This window comes from Natator depressus, chromosome 1 (genome assembly GCF_965152275.1).
Source record: "Natator depressus isolate rNatDep1 chromosome 1, rNatDep2.hap1, whole genome shotgun sequence".
NCBI lineage: Eukaryota > Metazoa > Chordata > Testudines > Cheloniidae > Natator > Natator depressus.
This window is the reverse complement of record NC_134234.1, coordinates 281,388,790-281,415,949: the sequence shown is the minus strand read 5'-3', so window position 1 is coordinate 281,415,949 and position 27,160 is coordinate 281,388,790. Positions and strand designations below refer to the sequence as shown.

At 43.0% G+C, this 27,160-nt stretch overlaps 1 protein-coding gene across 3 annotated transcripts in view; it reads left to right on the top strand.

Annotated features, from left to right (window-relative positions):
• Nucleotides 1–27,160, top strand: part of TPH2 (tryptophan hydroxylase 2) — a 72,622-nt gene that overhangs the window by 29,214 nt on the left and 16,248 nt on the right. Inside the window, exons 8-9 of one of the 3 annotated variants that reach the window (XM_074942039.1) lie at nt 9,807–9,933; nt 22,984–23,199. In XM_074942039.1, the coding sequence (XP_074798140.1) occupies nt 9,807–9,933; nt 22,984–23,106 (250 nt within the window). In that variant the 3' untranslated portion in view covers nt 23,107–23,199. Of the gene's footprint in view, nt 1–9,806; nt 9,934–15,282; nt 15,978–22,983; nt 23,200–27,160 lie in introns of those variants that run through there. The other 2 variants (XM_074942038.1, XM_074942037.1) reach the window with 2 other exon arrangements.

Below are 27,160 nucleotides of genomic sequence, written 5' to 3'. Positions count from 1 at the left end.
AATGTAGATATACCACCATGGTGCCTCCTGGGAGTTGTAGTTTGGGTATCTCATGTCCCTGTTCTACTCTATGGGCTGGACTCCCCAACCTGACTTCATTTCTCATACACCTCAGGCAAGGTATTCCATGACACACTGCCTCCCCTCACCAGGAGAGGGGACTGTGGAGCAATATGGGAGATGTAATCTGATCAGAGAACCTGGGCCACAGAAGAGAACTTGAGTGTGACGCTCTCAAACTATAACAAGGAGTCTGGTGGAACCTTAAAGACGAACAGATTTATTTGGGCATAAGCTTTCATGGGTAAAACACCACTTCTTCAGATGCAGGACAGTGGCCATGGAAGTTGGAATCCGCTAAGGAGTGTGTAATAACTCACCTGCCGAATCAACTAGCCCTGAAAATGAATGGCGCTGGAGCGTTGGGCCCATACCCGGCCGTTGCTGGCTCTCAAACTATGACTCCAATGAGGCACCACACCAGCATTTTCAAATTGAAATGTTTGGGTTTTAGGTGAAAACTGAAAACTCTTAATATCCTTAAAAAAATTCCAAATAGCTCCTCTAGGAGATTTTTTTTTTTTTTTTTTTTGATATTGAATGTTTCATGTTCTATTCAAGTAAATAATAGAATAGTAATTCCATCAAGAGACACTGCTGACTGCATAAACCATAAGGGCCATGTTTGAGCAGTTTACCAATTATCAGATATCTAGCATGAAATGATAGCCTTTCTTTATTCAGCATGGACCATTTTGGTGTATTTTATTTTTGTAAAGTATATGGCAACAAAAACCAAAGCCAAAGCTTACACAAATGAGTTATTGGTTTCAGAGTAGCAGCCGGGTTAGTCTGTATTCGCAAAAAGAAAAGGAGTACTTGTGGCACCTTAGAGACTAACCAATTTATTTGAGCATAAATGCATCCGATGAAGTGAGCTGTAGCTCACGAAAGCTTATGCTCAAATAAATTGGTTAGTCTCTAAGGTGCCACTAGTACTGCTTTTCTTTTTACAAATGAGTTAATATCTGCGGCCCTAATCCTGCAAACACTTAAGCCCATGCATAACTTTGCTCACAAGAGCAGATCCATTGAAGCCCTGGGAAAACATCTTAAGATATAAATCCAATAACCTAGCTGCATTTTTAAAATTTATTTTACAGTTAAAAGCTATATCTAAAAATAATTTAATGTACCATCATGGTGGGAATCACCAGGTGGCACTGTTACACATCACGCTAGAAGTTCTCTTTCTTATGGTGGGAGCTTTGTACACCATTTGAAGAAATGATGGATTGCTAGTTTTGTAATGCATTATCTTTTGGGGGAAGCTGTGGCAAGCGTCAAAGGAGAGTCAATTCTTGAGGCAGAGCTGCTGCAAAGAAACTGAGCGCTGGTGTTTTGGCTGAGATTCCTGAAAAAGGGGATTAATTGCATGCTGTTTGACCACCTCCGTGTATATAGGGCATGTATACACTGCTGCGCAGTTCAGACTATGGGGCGGTCATGAATATCAGGGCGCACCAAAGTGCTCTGCTGTAACTCCCCCATATACCTACTGTGGGTGTGAACTGAAAGGTTCCTACTCTGCATTAATATAATCCTGTGTGAAGAAGACTACGTTAATGAGAACTAGGAACCTTTCAGTTTTCACCTTCAGCATGCACACCAGGGGAGTTACAGTGCAGCAGTTTGGTGCACACTGCTATTCACGCCCCCCATAGTCCAAACTGCAGGGTAGTGTAGACGAACCCATAGCATAAATAAATAAACTGCTCTAAGAAAATACTAGACTCTGCTACACTGATCTTTCCAATGGGGAGACAACCTGCCAAGCCCCAAAATCTGCTAACACTCAGCAGAGGAGGGATGATATTTATGAAGTAAAAACAATTGGAGTATATTCTTAGCCAGTGCAAGGAGATTTATGGAGATTTATCCCAGTAAGTGCAAAGGCCTTGAGACAGCAAACACTTTAAGCATGTGTGTAACTTTGCTCACATGAGCTGTCCCTTTGGCTACTATATTTATGGTATCAATACTTAGTTTGATACAGGCTCCGAACTGTGTAGCAAGTCTTAGAAATTAGGTCGTAATATGTAATAACTAGGGTGGCCAGATGGAAAGTCTGGTCAAAAAGGGGACCTTATGGTGTCCAGTCAGATCAACTGACCGGACACCCACAGTCGGTTACTGCCAGCAGGGGAGGTGGGGAGGCGCCAGGTCATCACTCATGCCAGCCCTGTCTCAGACGGGGCAGCCCCCTACCTGCATTGGGCAACTGCAGCTCCCAGCCCCAGCTCTGCAGGCGAGTCCCTCCCGACCCATGCAGGGAGGAGGGGAAAAGCAGTGAGTGATGGAGGAAGAGGGGAAAGAGGAGCAAACGGGGGGTGGGTCCTCAGGGGGTGGGGCAGGAGTGGGGCCTCAGGAAAAGAGGGAGGTCAGTGGGTGAGACCTGGGCGGGAAGAGACAGGGCAGGGGCGGGTCCTCAGGGGGAAGAGGAGGTTTTGGCATTCCTGCTCGAGTGTCCGGTTTTTAAATATTACAAAGTTGGCAACCCTAATAATAACAGAAATTCTTATGAAAAACTGCCCATTCATGGTGTCCTAAGAGTCACTGTAGTAATTCTAGTGAAATTAAAATTATTACTTTTGTTTCTGAATTTAATGGGAAATCCTTATTGCCTTGATGACTCCAAGCATTAGACCTATATAAATTATATAGGTACAGTACTAGCATTTGAAACACTGTTAAGAAGCTAATTATAAAAAGGAACTTTATTCTTTTTATGCAGATCTTTGTTCTAAAATAATAAAATTTCAGAAAAATGAAGAGCAAAAAATGATAAATACCTTGTTAACGTTGTCTGATTTTTCATAAGATTTTGCATACAGCAGATACTCTCAGAAACTGAGGATGAAATTCTGGCTCCATTAAAGTCCATGACAAAACTCATATTGACTCCAATGGGGAGAGGATTTCACCCTTAATATTCACCCTTTTGCAATACAATAATTGCAGTGCCCTGCTCTCTCTTATTTGATGTATGGAAATATATTGCGGTTTGTTGCAGGTGTCTGAGGCTGTGAATGTTGCATATGAATACGATCAACCTGATGAAATGACTCCTATTGATTTTAAAAAAAGAAAAGGAGGACTTGTGGCACCTTAGAGACTAACGAATTTATTTGAGCATAAAGTTTCATGATCAGGCTTTCCACCCACACTGTAGAGCCAGATGGAAATTAGGGAATTCACTTTGCTTGATTTTTGATTTTTATCATCACTATCTGCGTTTTAAAACATTTTCTTTCCTGGTTTTATGATATTTCTACTACCTTCATAGAACTTATGGATTTCCTCTGCTGGCCAGTTTGCTCCTACAAAAATCTTTCACAGTGAAAACTATTACTGAAATCTTTTCCTCTCAATGTGTATGAATAAATTAAAGCCACTTAATTATTTTTCAAATAGCACAAAACAAAAGAATTGAGTCTGGTAGTTAAGAAAAGAGTTATATTGTTTAGACTATCTCTAAAGGACCAGACTTGCTGGGAAATCTATGAGACAGTTATGACAATTCCAAACATCGGTACATGATTCTGCCTGCAGAGTACTGTTTTGTGTTTTGTTTTGTTTTTTTTAACGGCAACTCTCTGTAACAGTACATGTAAAAAAAAAAAAATTTTTTTTTCACAGAGAAATATATAAGCCAAAAGTGGGGTGGTTGCTAATGTAGCAAATTGGATAGGGCAAGGTTATGTCTACCCTTTTGTGGGTTTGCAAGGACGTAAAGGGTGCAAACAGCCTCTCATCAGACCTGTTGCCTTGTGCATGGCTAGTCCTTGTGCAGGGCTAGTCCTTGTATTCTCTTGTAGTATAGACAACAGTATTAGCTTCTCCAGTGTGGGTGGAGAGGCCTGGAAAGGGGTCAAGGTTCTGCACTGGCTGGCCGAGCTAGACTGGTATGTTGGGGACAGGGCTAGACTTGTGCTGTTTTCTGACATCAGTGACCCCTTGGCACAACAGTATCACTATGGGCTTCTGCTCCTCACAGGCCTTGGGTCTTTGGTGCAGTCCACAGACCTTCAGTATGGATCTTGGCTTGGCATGGCATGGCATAGCCCTCAATGTATTAGGATCTCTGGTCAGCCTTCAGAACCCTCATGAATCAGTTCATCTGTGTCTCAATGCATCATTGAAATGGAGCAGCCCTTGGCTCATCAGACAAGGTCTCAGTAGGCCTTTGATACTTTAGAGACTTGAGGCATCAGAGCTTTTGTGTCTGTCAGGCCCTTGGTAACTCTGGTGGTGTCCTTCCCCAGTACCTTAGAGAGGCCCTAGGTGAGTCGTCATTATTCTGAAGCCTTATAACCTTGACAAATTAATGCCTCAGGCCATCAGCACATGAGGCCTCTGTGCATAGTTATCTCTGGGCAAAAAAGGCTCTGTATGCTCAGAATGGCCCTCATGCGTCTACAGAGTCTTGGCACTTCAGTGCCTATGTCGGGACACATCAGCACTTCAGAATAACCCCAACATCTCTATTAAGAGTTAGTACTTTGGGGCTTTAGAGAGCTCCGGGTGCTTAAGCTGTTCAACTATTTTGGCTTGGCATTTTGATAGGGTGGCCGTATTTCTCTATGCTGAATACGGGACACCTGGTAAAATCACTCGTATTCAAGTGAGTTCAATGGCAATCAATCGTACAAACATTTAAATTAACATCAAGTTGACTGAGCCTCTCTTAAAAAGAAATACTGTGTAGTTGGATTCTTTTTATTTACCTTCTTATCTTTAAGGCTTTAGGATTCACATAGGGAGAGGTGACACATGCACACCCATACCCGTCTCTCACACGGGTGGTGACCAATCAACCTGACTCTCCCTATCTGGCGCTGTCCATCCTCCGTGCCTGGCTGGGCCCCCGGGATAGACCCACATCTCCTGGTACCTGGCACCATGTCTTCTCGAGGCAACATGTGGAGGGGGGGCACACACGGTCACATGCCCCCCTCCCCAGATTTCTGCCAGGATTCACATCAGGATGTGGCCAGCAGCAGCTTTTCGGCACTGTGTGGGAGGGGAGGGAAGGGAAGGGAGCTGCTTCCAGCCACAGGAGAGGAGGAGGAGGAAGGGAAGACCTGGCCTGTGTCTTTGCAGAGCTCATCTCTTCCCCCACCACTCCTGTGTGGCTGGAAGCAGCTTGTCCCTTCCTGCCCGCACAGTGTCGAAAGGCAGCTAACACCTCCAGGCTGCTGCTGGCCACCGACGTAACCCAGCTGCCTCCTGTCCCTTGGCTACAGTGTGGGCAGGAAGGGGTTAATCCCTTAGGATGCATTGTGCACCAGAGCCCAGGGAACCTCACTGCAGGGGCTTCAGTGAACCCCACGAGAAAGGTGGCTCAGCAGAGGAGGGTGCCTAGGGGCCAGAGCAGCCCCACGCTCTCAGGGGGCAGGACCTGGGTGTGTGGGGGGTGAAGACGGCACTAAGCCCCTACCCAGGGGGCTGCTGTGGAGCCTGCAGGTTCGCAGTGTGAACAGGCTGGAAATAGTTTCCCCTCCCCCATGACTCCAGAGCTTAGCTGAGGGGTGAAGAGGCTTCTCTGTGCCAGCACTGTGTGGAGCTTTGACACATGCAGGACTCGGCTCCTCCTTGCCAGCGCCCCGGGCCGGAGGGTCTTGGGGTTTCCTGGGGTGCCAGCCCAGCCAGAGGCAGTGGGGGGAAGGAAGGAGCGGGCCGGCCAGGCTGCTAGTGAGCTGACCTTCTGACCAAGGGCTGGTTCACTGCACAGCGCTGGAAGTGGGATGCGCCCCGCTGTGGGGGGATGTGGAGGAGCAGTGGGGCTGGCGGGGCAGGGGGGGGTGTGTGTGTGAAGAGGCAAAGCAGGGAGAGGAAAGCAAGAGGGGGAGCACGTCAGCAGAGCTGACACGTAACTGGCCACCACTCACCAACTACCACAGCATGCAGCCTGTGCCAGCTGGAAACGGGACGGGGGGCAGGGCCCTGCTAGCCAAGAGCCAGCACGCAGCGTGGGCTGTGCTAAAGGACCAGCAGGGGGAGCGGCTGGCCCTGCGCTCTGAATCTTCTCCCCTCCACCAGCCTTGCACCTCCCCCCCATTGTCAGCCATTGGCCCCCCCACACACACACTTCTGGCTGGAGAGCAGGGATCCAGCCAGCAGCAGGACCCACCAGTACTGTTGGGGGTGGGAACAGAAAATACGAGACAATTTGCCCGTTTTTAAGAAAACGTTGGCACACCTGCAGGAGGGCTTAAATACGGGACTGTCCCGTTAAAAATGGGATTCTGCTCACCCTATATTTTGATGCCTCAGCATGGCCACAGCCATAGGCGCCGACTTCCCCTCTTTCATGTGGGTGCTTGACCCCCCTTCCAGCCCTGGCCCTGCCCCCACTCCACCCCTTCCATGAGGCCCCGCCTCTTCCCACCCCCATTCCAACCCTTTCCCCAAAGTCCCTGCCTCAACTCTGTCCCCTCCCTGCCAATATTCCAACTCCTTCTCCAAGTCTCTGCCCTGGCCCTGCTTCCTCCCCTGAGTTGCGCCATGTTCGTGCTCCTCCCCCCCCCCCCCCAAACGTGCTAATGCTGCCAAACAGCTGTTTGGCGGCCGGACGGGAAGGTAGATGGAGGAGCGGGGATGCGGCGTGCTTGGGGGGAGGAGGAGGTGGGGCAGCGGGGAGGAGAGCTAATTTTTTCCCTGTGGGTGCTCCAGCCCTGGAGTCGGCGCCTATGGCCACAGCCCCCCTGCCAAGGATTGGTACATCACAGCTTCAGAATGAGCAGGCATTGCTTTTGGGCTTTGCTTCACTGGCACCTTTGAAAGATTATGATGATTTGGAGCCTTCTTTAAGGCATAACACTTTGACCCCCAGATGGAATTAGTTCAGCACTTACTTTGGGACACAATGCTTCAGCAAATGGCTGTATCACCTCTATTGGTTTGCATCGGTGCATCCTTTGTAGGCAGTTTGCATTAGTTGAGGGGGAAAAATGGGTGCCGGGTGACCTTCTAGGGAGCTTAGCACTGAAGTCCTTCTTTTCAATAAGAGGTACTGTGGGATATTGTTTTCCTTCTGAAGCGCTCTCTCCTGGACATTGAGTTTCAGAGATTCCTGTTGGGTCTGTCCATTTGTGCCTCTGGCTGTTTTCATGGCCTCCCACTGGATCTGATAGTCTGTTCCTGACTCTAGAAATAGTACGGGTCTCAATCCTGATGGTTGCTTCTGTGTATTCCATTACCTCTTCCATCCCTCATTGTTCGCTTGTTCATGCTGAAGCTGTCTTCTGGGAAATGAGGTGGTCAGACTTTGGTGCTTTAATCATGCTGACCTGGGGTATCGTAGGAAACAGAGGGAGATTAGGATTGCTAAAGCAGTGAATGTTCTGCCATTGGGGAAGCATGAGTAACTGTGCATCTCAGACCTGGAATTCTCTTCATTGTGTATCTCTGCTTTACCTCATGTTTACATTAGGGTAACGACTCTTCCAATGTCTCCTACTGCTTTTGGTCAGCTATATCATATGTGTTTTGTATTTGTAGAGCAGAAATGGTGGGCTGTCATTGTGGACTGAGTGCATCCATATTCCCTGCATAGAGTTCACCTGACCCGGTGGTAATCTAGAAATCAGATTAATTCATGTTCAGCTCCCCAATTTGCCATCTTTCTTCTGCAGAGATCGCTGTAGTGCTCAGAAGAAAGTAACTTTTCAAGGCAATACTCAGTGCAAGGCTTTTCTGGAACATTGTTCAGTTGGCCAGGAGACATCACTAGTCTGGTTTTGCGAGCAGTGAATGCTCAGACCAGGCTATGAATGTTGGGGATTAAAGCTGCAACTATATTCGTAATACCCCTGGCATATTTTCCTGTTATCATAGGAAAGTGTATGCAGATAAAATAGACATAAGGAAAGTGAGATTGCCTAATTCTTTCGTATCATATAACTAGCCAGTCATGTACGTGGATAGCATTACGTAACTAGAGACCTATGGTTGTCTCACTAGGAGCAACAGTGAGTGGGGCAGCGTGAATACAGCTTGTCTAGCCAATACTGCGTTATGCTGTTGTGACTGAGGACATCTGGGATAACAGGCCACAAAATGCAACTGAATCAGTGAACTCTTGGGGTGGAGGTGCGGCGGGGAGAGGGGAGGGGGAGAGGATGAGAGGAGGGGAGAGAGTAACAAAAATGTTAACATTATTTTGTGTGAAAGCAGGAACTACTTTCTACCTAGGGACAGACACCACATATTTCTGAGTGAAGAATAGTGCTTACAAATAGGAGCCTTTAAATTAAATAGAGAGTTGTTTTTTCTTTTTGTGATTTATCTGAAATGTCAGATTCTGTGTCATTCAGCACAAAACATACCTTATAAAAGACAAATGGGATGATTTTGGATAGAAAGTAAAAACCTGACGTTCTCTCACTGCCTTTAAAACATTTCTTTACAGCTACAATAAAAAAAGAAACCTCTTTAAAGAGACAAAAGGAAAGGAAATGTCAGATTAGACTTTAAATCGAACTTTACTACACCAGGTCCATTATTTTGTTGGAAACAAATACACAGTTATGAGAATGTTCAGTATAAGAGCTTTTTTAGATGCTGTACATACTCTCTTTATTTGTGAATATGTGACTGCGTTTTGTGGTGACTAATATTGTACTTCCAGTTGTGGACTGCAAAAGATCCGTGGCTGAGCAGATACCAAGCCTTTTTGAAACGGGCTAGATTCTCTGCTTTGGCTAAGCTGTGTTCCGTGCAAAACTGAAGAAGGGCGCAAAAGTGACTTTAAGCCCCTAATCCTGGAGCCAACCCAGTGCCAGTACACTTCCCATCACAAAACAGAGCAGCCTGAAGCTACTTCAGCAGCTGAGGATCATCTAGGGGCAGGGACCTCCTGTGCTGCAGCTGAGACAGGAGGTGCTGTGGGAGCTGTGGTGGCAGTTCTGTACCACCTGAAGATCCCCTAACTGTGGGGAATCCTCAAATGGCCAGTTAGGAGAGGGTTATGCCACTAGCGGCACAAAGCAGGCTGCAGATCTGGCCCGTTATGTGTATGGTCTAAACTTCAATACGGGATCTCGGGGGCGGGGGAGGGGGGGATGTTCAATCACTTGTGCCCAGCAAGAGGATACAAACAGAAACAGGACAATTTCACAACCATATTTTTCAACTTCAGATAACAAAACACAGTGCTCGAGAGCTTGAATCCAAGAGAGTTGAGACTTTTTTTTATTTTTGTAGTGCCAGGTTCACTCCACTTGGGGAGAAATGGTGAAAATTGTATCTGTGAGTGGGCTTGATTTTCTTTTCTTTTGGGCAGTTAGGTCTTTGCTGCCCTCTTGGACGAGTTACACAGTGCTCAGACCCTTACTGACAACTATATAACGATTGGTGAGGTTAAGGGGCAAGTGGGGATAATCGACACTTAGATTTTAAGCTCTTTGGGGCGGGGGATGTCTTTTCTCTGTTTGTACAGTGCCTAGCACAATGGGGACCTGGTCCATGACTGGGGCTCTGAGGTGCGATGGTAATATAATGAATAACTTAATCTATTTATTTGTAAAAGCAAATGCATTCATCTATATAGAGTTGTATACATTTGAGTGTGTTGGTACTGCAATAGAAATATTTAACTGTAAGAAATATTAATGGTACATATACATTTGAGGGGCAGTAACTGTGCATAGAATGGCTTGTATCAAACTGCTCTCAGTGATAATATATTAGCTAATGCTATTTCTATACGTGTAACATTCTCTTCTCCTTCTAATTCCTGTCAGAGATACGTGCCATGAACTCCTGGGGCATGTGCCTCTACTGGCTGATCCCAAGTTTGCCCAGTTTTCACAAGAAATAGGACTGGCCTCACTGGGAGCATCTGATGAAGAAGTTCAGAAACTAGCTACTGTGAGTCAATCGCTGCATCTTTTCCATGACTTATGTTTCTCTTTGGTTACTAAAATGAAGAGTTGTCTAATGGCTTCTAAAATGTATTCTTCAGTTTTCAGATGACGACTGTGGTATTACAATTACAAGGCCTTATATGGCTCCTATTGAAGTCACTGATATTTTTCCATTGTCTTTAATAGGAGCGGGAACAAGCATATGGTCACTGGATGCTTTGTAACACTAATATTTCTATATTGTACCACCTAATCTCAAGGTTTAGTTAACATTGATTATTCCTGTTCCAGGTTCTGGAAACAAAGCAACTAAGACATTTTTAGGGAAAATGTCTTCCTTTGTTTGTGCGTGCAGCTCCAAGTTCTCCTAAATGGGAGCTGTCTGTATATGGGAGCTGATGTGGCCCTTAGTGGTACCACTGTCTGTCTCCTTCTTTCAGATCAGATCTGTTTTGAAGGTGTGCAATATAATATAGTACATGATGGACTAATGAATTTAGAATGAATGTGTTTAGCTGATACTCCCCCTAGGGCATGTCTAATAACGAGATGATTTGATACATTTTATAGTTTGGTTTTAATTTATTGTACCCTTCATTTTCTATCCTTATAAAACAAATACTATAAATAATTTTGTAAACAAACATGAATATTTCCAATATCTAAAAATTCCATATGCAGTTGAACCTACAAGAGAACTTTTAAATAGGCAGAACGTAAATGCCCAAGTTAGAATTTAGCCAGACAACTGGAAATAACACCTGCATTCCTGTGAGATATGTAATGGGATTTTAATGGCCACAAAAGATCAGGACTTTGGCTTCAATCCTCTTGTGAAAGATGACAAGTGAGGGGGAAGAGTGCCTAGTGAATCACCAATACCATTTAGTAATCATTGCCTCTTTAGAAGCTGTCAGTCCTTCAACGTTTATGGAGAGAACAGATAGCACTAGTCTCAAGGAGGACTCTTGGTGTCCAGGCTTGGATGCAAGTTCTGGTCATCGACGTCTTCCTTTTGTTTTGTAGCATCACAGTAATAAGAAATGGGAAAGTGGTAGTACGATATAACACCAATATTGAGTCGACTGAAGTCACAAGAAAGTTTTCTTGCCATCATTAAACTCCTAAGATTGTTACCAAGGGCTCAGTTATGACAAACAAGAATAAAGAACGAACCTGCAGATGATGTGCTCCGGCTCCCACTAGTTGAGTGCAGATCACCCCTGGATTATATGGTGTTGCCTTAATCGACTCCACACTAGAGTTGGCCAGTCTAGAGACTTGGTCATTAAGTGAGGCTACATCACTGGCCCCTATACCTAAGACTGTGGCAGAGAGCCTCAAAATATGAACCATTTCCTCTGATACCAGCTGCTTGAGCAAGAATGCTCTTCCAGTGACATGCCATAGTGCCATGATCGAGTAGTCGCATCTGTACGGGTGTGGTGGGAAGCAGTATGAGGACACAGCAACAAGAAGACCAATACCACACTCTGCAGCTCCTAAAATATGCTTTGTGATCTCCCATACAGGGAAAAATCTTTCACACACACATTAATAACATGTAGGATCAGGATGTGGGAGTCTACATGAGGGCAGGTGAAAAGAATAGGGTCTTTTACCACTTCTCAGCAGTTAGCATGTGGGGGGGGGCGGGCAAAGGGAACAGCTCTAATTTTATCCATTAAATGGCATCCAAGTTGCTATTAATTGACTTTTACAACATTTTATGTTTAACCAGGGATGGAAATGAGATATGAAAACAAAATGAGCTGCAGACTATCAGCCAAAGATCTAAGACAGAAAACAGAATGAGATTCCAGCTAGGCAGCTTCAAAGTAAATACTGAAACAGATGAACTGACCTAGAGCTTGCATACTAATGTGCCTAGAGTAACGTGCTGAAGCAAGTAACCCATTATCATGACCTGTTTCAAAAGATAATGAGATTAACAACTGAGACATCACTGAGAAGGAGAATGGCTTTGGGAAGAGAGAAAAAAACCTCAGGAATTCAGACCAGAAATGGGGAAGTTTTATTACAGGTGATTTCCTAAAAGGTGTTTCCATGAACTTAGTGAGGTTCTGCTCTGAAAAGCAACTGTGTAAAAATGGCACCTTCTTACTCAGCAGATCTACTCTGTGTGTGTATTACAGGCAAAAATAAGTTTGATTTTTTTTTTTAACTCCCATTCATCCTGCAGCACGAACACAACTGAGAGAATGTGAGTGGGATTCTATTCCTTGTACATAAACGGAATCATTCACTAAGTTCCAGTAAGTTACTCACCTGTGCATGCCCATTAAAGTCAGTGACACTGCACTGGTGTGACTGAGAGCATATTTTAAAGACTTATATTTTATAGGTGTCAGTGTGAAAATGACAGGTGTCAGAGAGGCAGCCGTGTTAGTCTGTATTTGCAAAAAGAAAAGGAGTACTTGTGGCACCTTAGAGACTAACCAATTTATTTGAGCATAAGCTTTCGTGAGCTACAGCTCACTTCATCGGATGCATTCAGTGGTTTCTCTGTTGAACCTTTATTAGTGGTGGTGCTGCATGAGAAGGCAAGAACTCAGCTTAACTCTCAGCTCTCAGGTGATATTTGAAGCTCTGGCTGCTAGGAAGAGCCTCTTTATCTGTAAGCTGAGCATATTTGTGTTATGAATCGTTGAGAGAAAATAAATATCGAAAGAGGCCCACAAGGTCATTTTTACAGTAATTTTTCAGAGTGGATTTTCTCTTTAAGAAGTTCTGGGGAGGGAGGAAACCAATAAATTTTCCGCAAAGAGAGAAGCAGTGTAGAAAGCAAGTGGCTAACACACAAAGCACCGTAAAAATACAAACCACTAAAACAGACTATTTTACTGCTTGGAGCACTGTGGTTAGCTTCATGTTTCCAGTTTTCTGACCTAATTTTACTTTTACACACACACATTCTCTCTCTCTCTCTATTTTGGATGGAAAGTGTTAACTGTCACTACTCCAAAGCAGGAATAGTGCATACAGATATTGCCTCCCCTTTCCCCCAGGTTTGTCAACAAATCTGTCTAGTTAAGGGCATGGCCATTAGAGACTAAGTGACAGCATTAAACTCTTTCCTGTTGTCTCTTACTTGAAGCTGCATTTAAACCTTGAAGTCTCCAGAGGTGAAAATCGGTGTCCCCTTTCTCTCTCCCTTTGTAATATTTATTTTAACGTTTTTATAGTAGAGCATAGTGGAAACCAAGCAATTTATCCTGTTTTTGCTGGTCTGTGTACAGAAAACTTCTGCAATGAATTGCTTCTGAAACTGGAGGAATTTGAACGTGATGAGGTTTCATAAATTAATTTCAAGCTTGTTGTTATAAATGTAAATGATTTACTCTTCACTGATCAATAAATGAGGCCAGTGATGTAGTCAGTCTTTTTAAAGCAGCATATTTGTCTATATGTGTGTGTTATATACATGTATATACAAAATACTGTATGTATGCATATTAAAAAATGAACATTCAGAAATCTCTTAGTAAGGGTAAACTAAGTGGTCCGTTGGGTTAGTCCATTTGCTTTTCCTCATTGAAGATCAATATTATTTGAATTTGTTGGCTTCATCCTAGCTCTTTTGTCCAGACTGAACAGGAAGCACCTAATTCAGGACAATTGCCCATTGTATCAGCTAAGGAGATAAACAGAACAAGAAAAATGGGGCTGTTGAAGATAAGGACTGAGTTGCCTTGTAACTGCTCTTTCCGTAGGCTTGCATAGTGTCTGCCTGAAGTATGTCTGCCTGTAGGTGGAGCTGGCACATTACCTCAATTTTGGAGGATTCTCATTCATTCTGAGTTGTAAGAGAGGGTTAAAAGCTGGGCAGCTGTCTCTTTCATTATGAAACAATTAATTCAATGAACTAAAATTCCCATAGGCCTGTGGGACTGCTGCAGCCTTCAGAAAACTCCACTGATCAATGAAAGCAAGCTCCTCTGAAATTTTTTTGCTAGAGATGAGCACAGTAAAAATGTACAACACAATGAATAAGTGAAGTTGTTTCTTATAGAGATCTTGCTTCCACAAACACCTATAAATAGTGAAACTGGGAGTTGCAAGAAGAGTTTGAAGTAAATATGACTCAAAATCTACTCCTCTGCCAAACAAAATTTGACAGGCTCAGATGAGAAACCCATAATGAGCCAACTTGATAAAAGCTAGAGAGCATGATTCTAGATACTTGGACAAAAGGAAAGGCCCAAGCACCTCCAATGATAAAAACGTATTAGGACAGTAGAGAGGAAACTGCCACACATGATACATCATGAAAATGCTAAGCATGATCCACAATGCCTGTCTGGTTGAGAAGTACAAGAACACACCTGAGCTATTCTGTTCTGGCCAGGCATAAATGCTTCCAACTGGATTTATTTGGATATGTATCCCAATGTAAAATCTGCAATAGATATAAGAAATGGAATACAAAAGAACTCCTGAAACCACATGAGATTCCCAGTCACCCCAAGAGTTGCACAGATCTCTTTGAATTAAAAGAGAAAGATAACCTCTTATGAGTGGGTTACTTCTCTTCTCTAAAGTGAGCTGTGGCACAGCACATGGAGTAGCAATCTAATCGCACATTGCAATGTGCAGGTTTCTCATTTTGGAATTCCTGCTGAGTTAATAATATTTGCAGGTGGCTCATTTCAGCAAGTCTCTCAGCTAAATCAGTTGCAGCACGTCATGTAAAGTCCTTCCTCAAGTATGCACAGGCAAATAAACTAGCAGAAAAGAACGAGACTAAATGAAAAAGACCTGGTGGATTTAAAGAATCAGTTTTGCGTTATTAGAATATTGCTACACTCCTTACAATGCTTTATCAAGGTCGCTAGTTGAGAGACGCATGGGCAGAGAAACAAATGCTTAGTGGCAATATCTAACAAGCTTTGAGAGTCAGAAGCAATTAATCCTGATGCAGTTATTTAAGAAAATCATACCAAGACACTAGAAAAAATACTATAGCAAGAACACCAAAGGTACTCTCATTGCAAGTGGTAGAGAATGTTACACTTCAAAGAAAATTTTGGGCAGCCCAGCCCACTAAATTCCTCATTCTGGACAGGAGTAGGGTACAGCAATGGGCTTTGATTAGGAACTATCATGCATTTAGAATTGGGAAAAGAAAGGAGAGTGAGAGATACAAAGGCTAAGGCTGCAAACAAGAGAGTGAGCTACTGTAAACAAACCAGTTCCAAAGTGGTTTGGGTTTTGATCATGAATGGTGTTGAGGGTTCAAGCCAGATTTTATTTTATTTGACTCGTACTGAGTTTAGAAGTGGGGTATCCCATAATCTCAAAAAGCAAATCCTGCTCTCTTCTCTGGCTACAGAGGACCCCTGGTGCAGTGGAACTGGCGTGGCTCTGCTGGAGAGGGAAGAAATGGCTTCTGGATACTATGCAGGAGGCAAGCCTGGTGGATCAATTGCTATGTGGATCTATCAGTCATGGATCCCTGTGGAATGGGTTCCTGTAGCTTCAGGGCAGCAGTAGGGGCTTCAGAGCAGCTCTTCTGCTGCTCTGTGGTGGAGACAGAGAAATTATTCAACATGTGGAGAAATCACCTGTGCCAAGCCTTGCAACTGTGGTGGAGAATTGGGCCATTGCGGCTGCTGTTTTTATTATTTATAGGGTGCAGAGTAAATGTGTTTTGAAAAACACTTAAAAAGACAAGGTTCCTGCTTAGGTAGTTTATAAGCTAAGTAGGTTAGTCCTAGCAGGACACACTTTGCACGTGGAAATAAAGCATTTATGCCTTCTAAAATATCATTCAAAGGTAAGAGAAGGAATAGAAAGTTGTTTATTGTTTTGAAGGTAAGCAGTAAAGATTGCTGTGATGTGCTTAAGCAATTGTTCAGCCTGATTGCTGAATGGGCCTCCAGTTTTCAGGCACAATTCTGCACCCACAAATAATTACAGATTTTATAGATTGATCTTGGGCATGATATCATTTATACGTTTAGCTCCTTAGGCCCCAGGCCTGCAATCAAATTCATGTAGGTGTTGCAGGGATCCAACTGTAAGATGAAGGCATTGATATCAGGTAGGTAGATGTATAAGAGGACTACTTGAAAATTAGTTGCGGGTCACAATTTGGGGTGTCGTAGATATAAAATTGCTCCCGCAAAAATGCAATGCTGTTTATGAAAATCAGGCCCTAAATAGTTAAAAATGCAGAAAAAACTTTAGAAGGCTGAAAATGTACAGGCTACACGGAAACTTAGCAGTGTATTGTAATAATAGTCTAGACAGTGTTTATAGTTCTGAAATAAAATTTGTCAAATAATAAAAATTGTCCAGTGAATTATTGAAGTACAAGTACAAATTTACATCACAAAAGTAATATATTTTGACATTACAAGATAAGAGAATGGTCTGGATTTGACAAAACATTTAAATGTTATGACTACTTATTTTCAGGAGAAACATTCTTATAATTAAGAAAGTACAGATTTTGCGATCGCAGTCCTTGCTGGCAGTTCAGTAGCTAATACAGTGACTGTGTGCTCTGCCAGAGTGGTAATAAAAAAAGATACTCTAACTAAGTAGCTCTGTGAGAATTTGTAGAATTTAGGTGTGCGCATAAATAATGAACATTGGCCGCTTCAGCATTGGTGTTAGCTGATGTAGATTGAAGTTCAGATTAGGTAGGAGGGGGCTAATGTATTTTGATGGAGTATTTGTGGTTTGGTTTTGTTCACTGATTTTCTTTTTAGGTGTAAAAAGCAGGAATCATGCTAGCAAAGAAGCACAAACAGTGTCTTTTGTAAACGCCATAGAAGTCTGTAGAAAGAAAGGCACCCAGCAAGAGCCACTAGTGAGCAGCAACTGCACCCGTGTCTATAGAAATTCCAGGTTCTAAACACACAAAGCACATAAGTTAGAGGGTTTGTGGCTTCCATAAAGAAAAAATTGTTTAACTGTTTTATTAATTGAAGGGTTCTAAATCTGTTGCTGTTTCTAAAATTTATATATATTTATTGTCTGCAAGGTTGAAATGAAGATCCCACCATGGCAGAGATTTAAAAAACTCAACTACGTTCGTCAGAGTTAAATTCTCTCCTAGTAGTTCTGTGAGCCGCAAAAATCCGTGGGATTGAAGTTAGTAGGAACCACAAGAGAATATCAGAGTGGAATTTGACCCTTACAGTTAAAAATTGCACTTGCGCCTGATCTCTTCCATGCCTCTGCCTTAGTAGTAGTATTACAGTAGCACTTGGGACCCCATTGTGCTAGGCACTGTATAAACACATAGTAATAGACAGACCGTGACGTGAACGGTCTAGATAGTAAAGTGTGGGAAGGGAAATGGGCACAGAGAAGGCTGAGGTCACACAGCAAGTCAGTGGCAGAGCTGAGATTAGAACCCAGGTGCCCTGGATCCCAGCCCAGTGCTCTGAACACTAGACCAGGATGCCCCTTCTTGCACAGTTTTGGAAAGGGAGATTTTTGCAACATTGTTTGTTCATCACAGACATCACCATATCAGCTGGGTAGACTTTGTATAATTTAGACCAGCAGAGGCTCACCAAATGCAGGGGGCATATACTCCATTTTACACATGTATCAGGCCAACAATTAAAAAGAGGAAATGCCAGCAATGAGATTACTTGCCCAGGGAAACGGCAGCTAACTCATTAGTGGAAGCAAGGCTCATTTTGCCATGTTGTCTGAATGTGGTCAGTTTCAGGGTCAGATGGATTTCTGGCAGGAGTGATTTTCAGAATCACTGTCCCTGTCTTTGTGAGCTCACCCTTGGGGCTGACTTCTGAGAGTTTCTTCAAAGTTCATGTGCCATGCCATGAAGTAGTAGGCTTTTGAGTAAACCATAGCCATTAAAGCAAGCACCATGATACTGTTATACACCACAGTGAATTCCTTGAGTTTGACCCCAAAGTGACCATGCAACCAGTGCAGAATGCTGACCTCACCAATTCCAGTTAGGAAGCTGGTCGCACTGCATTGGCTGTAGCTTCCTTCTCTATGGAGAAGGAATTACAGTCATTTGGTATTGAGCTAACAGAGGCACGGCTGGCCTGTATTAAAGGAAAGACTGTCTATTGGCTAATCTATGACTATCATCCAGTCAAAACAGCTCTTTTGTAATCCAGGAGCAAAGAGGATTCTAGTAAGAATTTAAGATATGAAACAATTGATAGACCCTCATTTGAGGGCTGGCTAGTTCTTCTTTACAACACTTTCCTCCCCTCCCCCCGGTCAATGAGAATCACTCCTGAATTTTTCAGCCTCTGCTAGATTTCATCTAGATTCTTACGTCTGTCTGCTGCTGGGAGAGCAGAGAAATACTTCCACTTGGGCCTGATGAGGAGGAGGATGTAGAGCAGGGTGTCAACACAACATTGATGATAACCCATTAACTCTCCTTGTCCTTCACATACACACTGAAAAAGAGAGCAAGAGAGCGAGCTCTGTGAAAATGTAATACATGTTCACACTGCTACTTTTTAAAATTTTGCATTTAGTCACAGTATTGTGCATGTTCAAATCAGTACCATGGATGTCTAAGTCACTAAGGCTTTATTTGTGTAACATACTACAGTACATTAAAAATTACTATCAGTTGAATCTACAGATGTCAGCGTAAGTGAGCAAAGTACATTTTATGATGCAGCATACGTGCTTTTTTATTGTGTTTGTATACTTACTTGCTAAATCTGCAAGATTCAGTTACGCACAATGGTAGTTAGCCAGAGTCATTAGTGCAAATAATTGAGGTCTTCCTCCAGCAGTGTGTAGCTATAAGGGAAAGTTGGAGATTAGGGAGATAGCAGCTCAGACTCCCTTTACGGTTAATACTGCAACATTTATTAACCATATCAACAACCGATCTGAGCCTACCTTTTCTATGCTTGCGTATACGTACTATAAAAAACATTGCCTAAACGAAAGAGGTGCCTCTCGATGTTCTACTCCAGCCAATCCGCAGGAAATCTATACCTCACCTGGGAAATAAAACCCTTTCATACATACTACTGCTACCTGGGCCTGCTCTGCTCATCCATAAAGCAGTGCCAAGGATTTCTGTTCCGACTTTTTCTAAAGGTATGGACTGAGTCAATAAAGGGTAAAGGAAAGGTCTGCAAACCACACGTTAGCTTTGTTAACGTCTGGAATCTTTCAGTAAGTAATTGCTCCCAAAAGGAATATTCCTAGTTGTGTCCACTAACATTAGCACAAACGTCATCTTTTTGTGGAAAGATTCTGAAAATCCATGTTTCTACACAGCCGTGTAAGTAGGAGTTTTATCTTATTGCTCAAAGGAAAAAGTGCTCATTTTAGTATTCACAATTGTGCATTTGTTTAATTGTTGTCTAGCCAAACTGGGCACAACAAAATGTACCAAACTGATTCTCTCAGCCGGTATGTTGCTGGACATCATCTTTGCATGTGTAGATAAAATAAAAAAGTTAGACAAAATATGGTTGATACCTGTAAGGAGCTGACTATGTCTGACACTTAACTACTTAGTGCTACAGCTTTTGAACTGGTTCTAATATCTCTTGTCATCTTAGTATCAAATGGCACCAAAGTGCTGGATGAACTGTGCTCTTCCAGATTTTTAGTTGAGATCTTTTTAGGTGATCTACCATACTTAGCAGGTCCAATTCTGACACCACATAAATGAATGGGTGTTTTGCCAGTGACTTAAATGGGTTTGGACCTCTGTGCCAAATTCTGTTTTGTTTTCCATGTGTGCAGCCCCATAACAGTCTGTGTGAGTCCATACATGTATATGAGGATGGAATTTGACCCTGCATTATCAACTTTAATCCATTGCTTACCAAAAAGCATTGTAGGCATGTGGGTTTCTACAGTGAATGAACTAGATATAGAGAAGTGGTGATATAGTGTAAATCTGTCTCTTTTTCTAGCCAATGCATGATTTCCCCTCGTTCACTTCTTTCTCTCTTCCATTGTTCTTATCCACCCACCAACTCTGTTAGTCAGCTTCAGTTAGTACTAATTCAGCAGAGTCTGTGAGAGGAAAAGCAAACTGCTATGAATAATCTGGGACAAGAGAAATCCACTACTCCACTAATTGAACTGATGCAACCAGCAGGTCTTTGCACACTGCTCTGAAGGCATAACTGGCTGTAATGCATCCTTGTGGCATCCAGTAAGATTGTATTCACTAATAACTAGTTAAAAACCATAATGATATAATTAGCCATTTTTACTTTCTCACTTTTTTATATTTTCCTACACTTAAACTTTCAACTTTGGGGGTTTGCAGTTATATATTATATTATAATATATACAATATATTGCAGTTATATATATATATATTATAAACAGTTTGTCATACTTATGCAGTTAATTTGGGCAATTTACAGGACAGATCTTATCCACCTGTCTGTGTGTGATTAGTGATGACTTCAGTGTTATTTTCATATGGGTAGCTTACTATGCCTCTATTACTACATCCTAGGTACTGTATATTGTTCAGGCCATTTGGGGAACACAGTGGATTACTGTGATCTTCGTAATGACAAGCACTTGCTCAGTATAACTTGCTTCCACTTTGTTGGGTATATTCAGATCATCTATGATGAGTTTCCTGCCAGAAGTTTGTAAACATAACGGTGACTCACCCAGTTAATCTGTATTTATGACAGATTTTTGTCTATGCCCTTACTGCTGAAAAGCATGCTGGGAGATGCTCAATGTACACTTTTTTAGGGACTGTGAAAAAAATTTCTTGTTTGGTTATATTTTTTAGCAACATAATAAATAGACACTTAAAATTCCCCAAGTTATGATTCTCCCTTGGTCTGTTCTTCAGCTGGAAACTGATACCTTTGCACTGATGTCTTCCTTTTTTCCCCCCCCTCAAAGCAGGACACACACATGCATCAAGAGCCACAGAAGGTCTCTGGGGTCCACCTATGTTCACATAAAAATGGTAAAAAGAACAGAGTTTCCAAGTTTAACTACAACAGTAAAACTCCTTGGAATCTGAGATTTTTTTTTAAAAGACAAGGATGTACTTTCTGGCTCTTGAATTAGCTCTTAGTAAACAGATACAGTACATTTAACTTTTGTTAAAAAAATCATTAATTTTTAAAATGGCTAAAAAGTGCAGGATTTGTTATTTTGTTAATTTAAATGTATTAGGAAATTAATAATCTTTTTTGCAAACTGAGGTTTTTAATTTAGGATAGGAAAATTACCACCAAAAATATTAAATGTTTTCTCCTGAAATGGGGCACAAAACCCAGCGAGGTTTGGCAGGGTGAAAGGTACCCTTGTTTACTATATTGTGCTATCTTCTGCCTGGTTTTTGCCTCCACAGCTGCAGAGCCTGCAAAAATTCCAAAATCCTCCTAGGCACCACAGTCCATGGAGGCTGCTCACAATTCTGAGGAGGTGGTTTCTCCTCATTAGCAGGTAAATTAGGCCTTTCTCTGCTGACCAAGCCAGATGTTCATGAATCCCATTAACCCGCAGCTAATATGTCAGGGGATGCACTCAGCAGGCTCAGTAACTCTCCTGACACTGTTCCCTAGAGTGCAATTGCTGTGGGTGATAATTGGTCTGGCAGTTAGGTGGGTCAGTCTGCCCCAGGGAATGACATCAGGGGGATCACATGCGTCCCCGGAGAGGCTTGGGCTCTGGCTGTACATTAGCCAAGCATAAATTTTAAAGGGCTCCGCAGCCAGAAGTAATTTTGTCTCTGGGCTGACTTAGGCCAGTGATTCAGAAAGCTCTCTGTTTACTAATGGCTTGTTTTCATTACTGGGGTAAGTTGACCTAAGCAATGCTACTCCATAACATAGCTGAAATCGACGTAGCTTAGGTCTACTTACCCCAGTGTCTTCACTGCACTGTGTCGATGGGAAATAGTCTCCAGTCAACTTCCCTTACTCTTCTCGGAGAGCTGAAGTACCCGGGTTGACCGGAGAGTGCTCTGCCATTGATTTAGTGGGTCTTCACTAGACCCGCTAAAATAAATCAATTCCTGCTGCATTGTTTGCAGCAGTGTCGATCTCCCAGTAGTGAAGACCAGCTCTAAGTAAGGAGGTTCTGTCATTTCCTTTGGTAGCTGTGACCTTGCTTCTTGTAACTCTGCAGAATCTTCCTCATGGTGACACAAGCTGGGCAATGGAATAGCCTTCCAAGGAGGCTAGGGGAAACTTTAACCTCAATTCTCTTCCCTGCTGTTGCTCCTTTATGATACTCCTACAGTGTAAAGTGACCAATGTCTCCTTGGCATTTAGGGTCTTCTTTGGTCGTCTAGGGCAGGTGGAGCAGCCCTTCAGTGCCTCCTCACAGCCCCCCATCTTAGGGTGTATGCAGGAGTGTTAGAGGGGGTGGCCAGCATGCGCTGTACTATTTTGGACAGTTGGGGTGGCCTACAAGTGACTGCAGGAAGCATCCATAATTCAGCGCCCCCGCAGCTGCATGGGGTCAAGGGGAAAGAAGCCTAGAATCCAGGACACAGGGCAACTTAAAGTCATCTGTGCCCACCCTCAGATTGTGCCTGTGTAGCTGCACTGACTGAAAGGTGCAGCTCTCAGGATTGGGGCCACCATCTCCTGAGCCATTACACTACATAAACCACAAGAAAATAGGGGAAATCCCAGCAGGCAATGGACTGCAAGGTGACCTCTCTGCTTTTCTAATCTTAGCATATGTTCCAAATTCTAATCTCACTTAGATTGGTGCAATCCTATTGACATCAGAGTCCACAGTTCTCCGCTGTAGGTTTCAAGTTGTGCCATGCTGCAGTATGAATCCGAACGCTGAGAGACACTCCTGAGGTCACACTCTAGGGCTAGACTATATTCAATTATGAATGCTTTTGCTATGGACGTTTGTTTTTAGGGCTCTGCCATGCCTCTTTTCAAGGACTGTAAGCTGCCACTGTTCTGAATGGTGACTTGACATAACATTCACCTGAATCTAGCCTCTGCACTGCAAAGGATGATACTATAGCAGCTCTGGCATGCCAGACACCATAAGCTGTGGGAGGACAGAGATGACACATGTTTACCTAGCTTATCTGTTTTAGCTTGACGTTCAGAGGATCCCATCTCCTGGAGTCCCAGAGAGGATGTCGAAAAGCCTGAGTCTTCCTCTCTTGAGCAAGCAGCGAGAGCTACGTCAGACAGCCAGAACTGAAGCAAGAGCTTGAAAAACAAATGAGCACATGTTCATTCCAGCTCCTGTGGAGAACCTTGGATATGAATTCATGTGACACATTGTAAAGTAAATTGGAAAGAATGCTGCTCATTATTGCACATCATTCATTCTTAACAACGCCGTAAAAAATAATAAACCTCAAGCCCCAAGTCTTGGGAGCTGCTGAAGATAAGAGTCAAATGACAGGGAAGTGAAGCCAGGAAGAGCAAAGCCTTTGGGCTTAAGTACAGCACTTTTAACAAATGCTTTAAGCAGCAGCTCGTAGGAGACTCAGTGGTCTTATCTACTTGTAATTACGTTGTACTGCAGACCTGCCAGTTAATTAGGATGCAAAAATGTGAGGTTCTTTTCCTTACTGTTCTGTGATATGCTAACTGCAGCTCAGGGTAACAGACTGGTGATGGTGTGGGCTCTTCCTAGTCTCCTGGATGACACTGGAAATAATACTGAGTGCTGGCCTGAACTGGATCATTTGAGGGCACTTCCTGTTTGCATGGTAGTAATCCTACCCTGTTTTAAATTAATGCCAAAGCCGTTTCTTTAGCCAGAGATATAGTAACTGTTGAATTAACCAGCAGCACCCTGTTATGTTGAAATACCTACTGGCTAGTTACAGAGGGTCTTAATTCTGCATCTTTGCTCAATCTGCAGCGGGGAGCTCCAAGCTGTTGCACTGCAGTGAAGAGAGAATGGTGGTGAGGTGGAGACACAAGACATAGTTCTCTGTGCTGAGCAGGACTGGTGTAAAATCATTTGGGGCCTTAGGCACACCAACATATGGGCCCTCCCATGGCGCCCTGCCCTCTCCTTCCAGAGAGGCCAGGGCAACAGCATGGAGCTCCTCCTCTCCCCTCCCCCAAGAAGTGGCAGTAGGGCCCCTTTAGGATCAGCGGGGGGGTGTTAGCAGGGATTCACTCTTTCCTTCTTCCCAAGAGGCAAGGATGGCAGTAGGGTGATCCCCCGGTACCTACTCCAGCATCTGGGGTGCATCTGCATGGCTGGGCTGGTTATGCCTGCTACAAACTCCTCTTCTGAGCCTTCCCGTGTGGGCCCCTGTAGAGCTGTAGGTCTTGGAGCTAATATCCCACTGAGCTGCTAATATCACACCTCTCAGAGCTTATGTTTCTGGCTGGCTGTAGACTTAGGCAGATGCTGCAGTGGCAGCTATGCTTGGTTTATTTTTTCAAGCTTTTCTTCACCATTATTTGCGGCTAGAAACTTTTGAAAACAGAAAGCTGAAATTCTGATGTAGCGACATGATCAGGAGCTAGGGAGGGGCTACAGTGCTGTAGAATCTGCGCCTTAATCCAGCCCTGGTGCTGAGCAGAAGTAAGTCTGAAGCCTTTTGCACACCTCCCTTTACTTTCAATAGAGCAAAGTAGGATAAGGTCAGTGTGTGGATGGAGAATGGATAGGTCTGAGAAGCTGTAGACTTCAATGCAACCCTCAGTATGTAAATGAAATGCTTAGCTATGTGCTCCTCTTTGGCTTTATTCTTACTTCTAGAGAGGAGTAAATTAGCAGCGATGGTTTCATCAGTGCAGGACTGGATCCCACTGTGTTCCCCGTCCTGGTCACCACTTTTCAAATCTTGTCCTTTTAATTACAATACTCTGAACCTGCACTGTGCAAGATCAAGGCAGGACATGGAAGAATCTTGGATGGAAAGAGCTATCCTGGAAAAGTTTGGAGGACACAGTTGAAGACAGCAGTGAACTAATTTTAATGCAGAACCCTGGAAACTGCATGGTGATTCCAAATGTTTGACTGGAAAAGAAACATGGTATTTCTAGGATTCTAAAAAGCAAAAATGCACTGGACTGCAAGCATAGTTCAAAACCTAAGAAGTCTTATAGTTACTTTGGTTATGACTACTGTTAGCCTTGTCTGTGTTGTCTCCAGAGGGATTGAAATACCTTCCATCTGGTTCTGTTTTATTCCTCCCCTCCATGCAGAGACATCCAGGAGCACCATGTCTAGGAAGGCATTATGGGGAGAAGAAGTTCAGTGGGGATCACAGTGTCATTCTGGCAGCCAGTCAGTAAGGGGTGGCAGCTAAATAACAGCCCTACCTTTGGGTCAGTGTAGACAGCAATGTTCATATTGTCACTGAGTATGACCTCTGCAAACCTCAGAATCAGGGATTTGCATGAAGTAATACGCTGTATCAAAATGTGGATGTTTGCAAACAGAAGTGCAACCACTGTAAGTTCTGTGTGCTGCATTACTTCTATCCCACAATGCACCAATGAATGAATAGGTGCCATACATGTTCAAGTTTGTGTATAGACAGTTTATTCCAAACACTCTGTCGGAAAAAGATGAATGCAAAGCAGTAGGCTGATAAAAGAAAGTGTTATACTGATATTCTTTGGAAGCCATGAAGGAAACTTCAACTGAATGAGCCCAAATGCGTTTCAAGGTAGTGAGCTACACAATATGCTTCAATGAAGACTAGCCTGAAAAATTAGAGTAAGCTTAGTTTTCTTATTTAGAAATGCTGTAGGCTATGAATAGGGTCACTTTTTTTTTTAGCAGAACTGAGCAAATAATCCGGAATGAATAATTTATTCATTGAATTTTGCCTCTCGTTCTGTTTGTGAACTATTCATGAGCTCATCACAAAATTCTTTGATTTATGCATGAATTTCTAAGCAAAGATTTTCCTGTATCAAGAGCTGCCAAGGAGACTTGACTGCTTGATATTCAAATTCCAACACTTGTGCTATATTGGTTACTTACCTAAGTCATATATTGTATCTCTTTCCTATATAGGATGACCTCTTGTATGTAACTGTGAATTTCACAAATTTAGGATATTTCAATCAAATGTGCAATTCAGAATGCACTTTTTGTGAATGTTCAAGCTTTTAACAGTGGATTTTTGCAAACGTTCATGCCAGTAAAGCTCAGTGGGGCAGAAAGCCAACTGGAAAGGATCACAAACATGCTTGAATTAAAATGTATTTTAAATTCCATCAATATTTGTAGGCAAGTTGTTCAGGTATTCAATTTTCTATAACTTGCAGGCTTAAACTGCACTGGAGTTATTTTTGTAAGTTTCCCCATTGCATATAACTATTTACCAATTCTCTGAGCCATGCAGTCCTCAGGGCAGCAGTTTTAGAGCTAAAAAGTCAAAGCTTTCCTCCTCTTCCATGGAGGAGACAAGAATATTCCTTTGCATGTTTTGGGACATATCAGATATTTTGAGTTAAGAGTTGTGCATTAAAATACCCTCTTAAGCAGATGATCAAGTGGAAGAACCAACACATCAAAGAAGCTTCCTAGGCCCTCATCCTGTGATCAATCATTTGTCTTAAATGCGACTAAGCATGTGTGTAAAGTTACTGACATGGGTTGGTGTGTGCAGGATTGGGGCCTAAATCATCATCTTAGATAATTCCTGAATAGGCATTTTTGGGGAGTGCTAAAATCAAATGTCATGCACAATGTGGAAGACTGTTTATTAAGTGCAAACATCAGTTTCTGAAGCTGTACCATGGGAAAACTACATTAGATAGAATGGGATAAAGAGATTTTTCACATAAGTCAGCTGCTGAAATAGTGACTGAAGGACATTACCCTCTGATCCCACATCAGCTGGCTATGTGAATGAATTGGTGACCTCAGCCCAGGTCCCAGCAGAGAGATCCACCGGCACATAACTGGTATGGCATTTGGGGGTGAGGGGGGGACAGGACATTGAAATGTTGTAAGAGGCATTTTCAAAGTCAATGGAAAAGTCAATGGGAGTTGGGTATCTAACTCCCATTTTTGCCTTTGAAAAGCTTCCATTTCAATTTGAATGAAAAATCTTTTCCAACTAGCTCTAATTGGCATGTTTGTTGGCAGCCTAGGTGGCAAGGCAAAATATTGTGTACGGATAATGAACTACCCTTTGCCCTCTGCAGGGAGAGGTACCTCTGCAATGAGCTCTGAGGTATACTGGCTGGAAGTTCTGCCAAATCTTGCTTTGCTGCTGTACCTGTCCTGTCAGTAAACAGAGGGTGCCCGTCTCTGGGGCCTTACGCCTTTCATGTGCA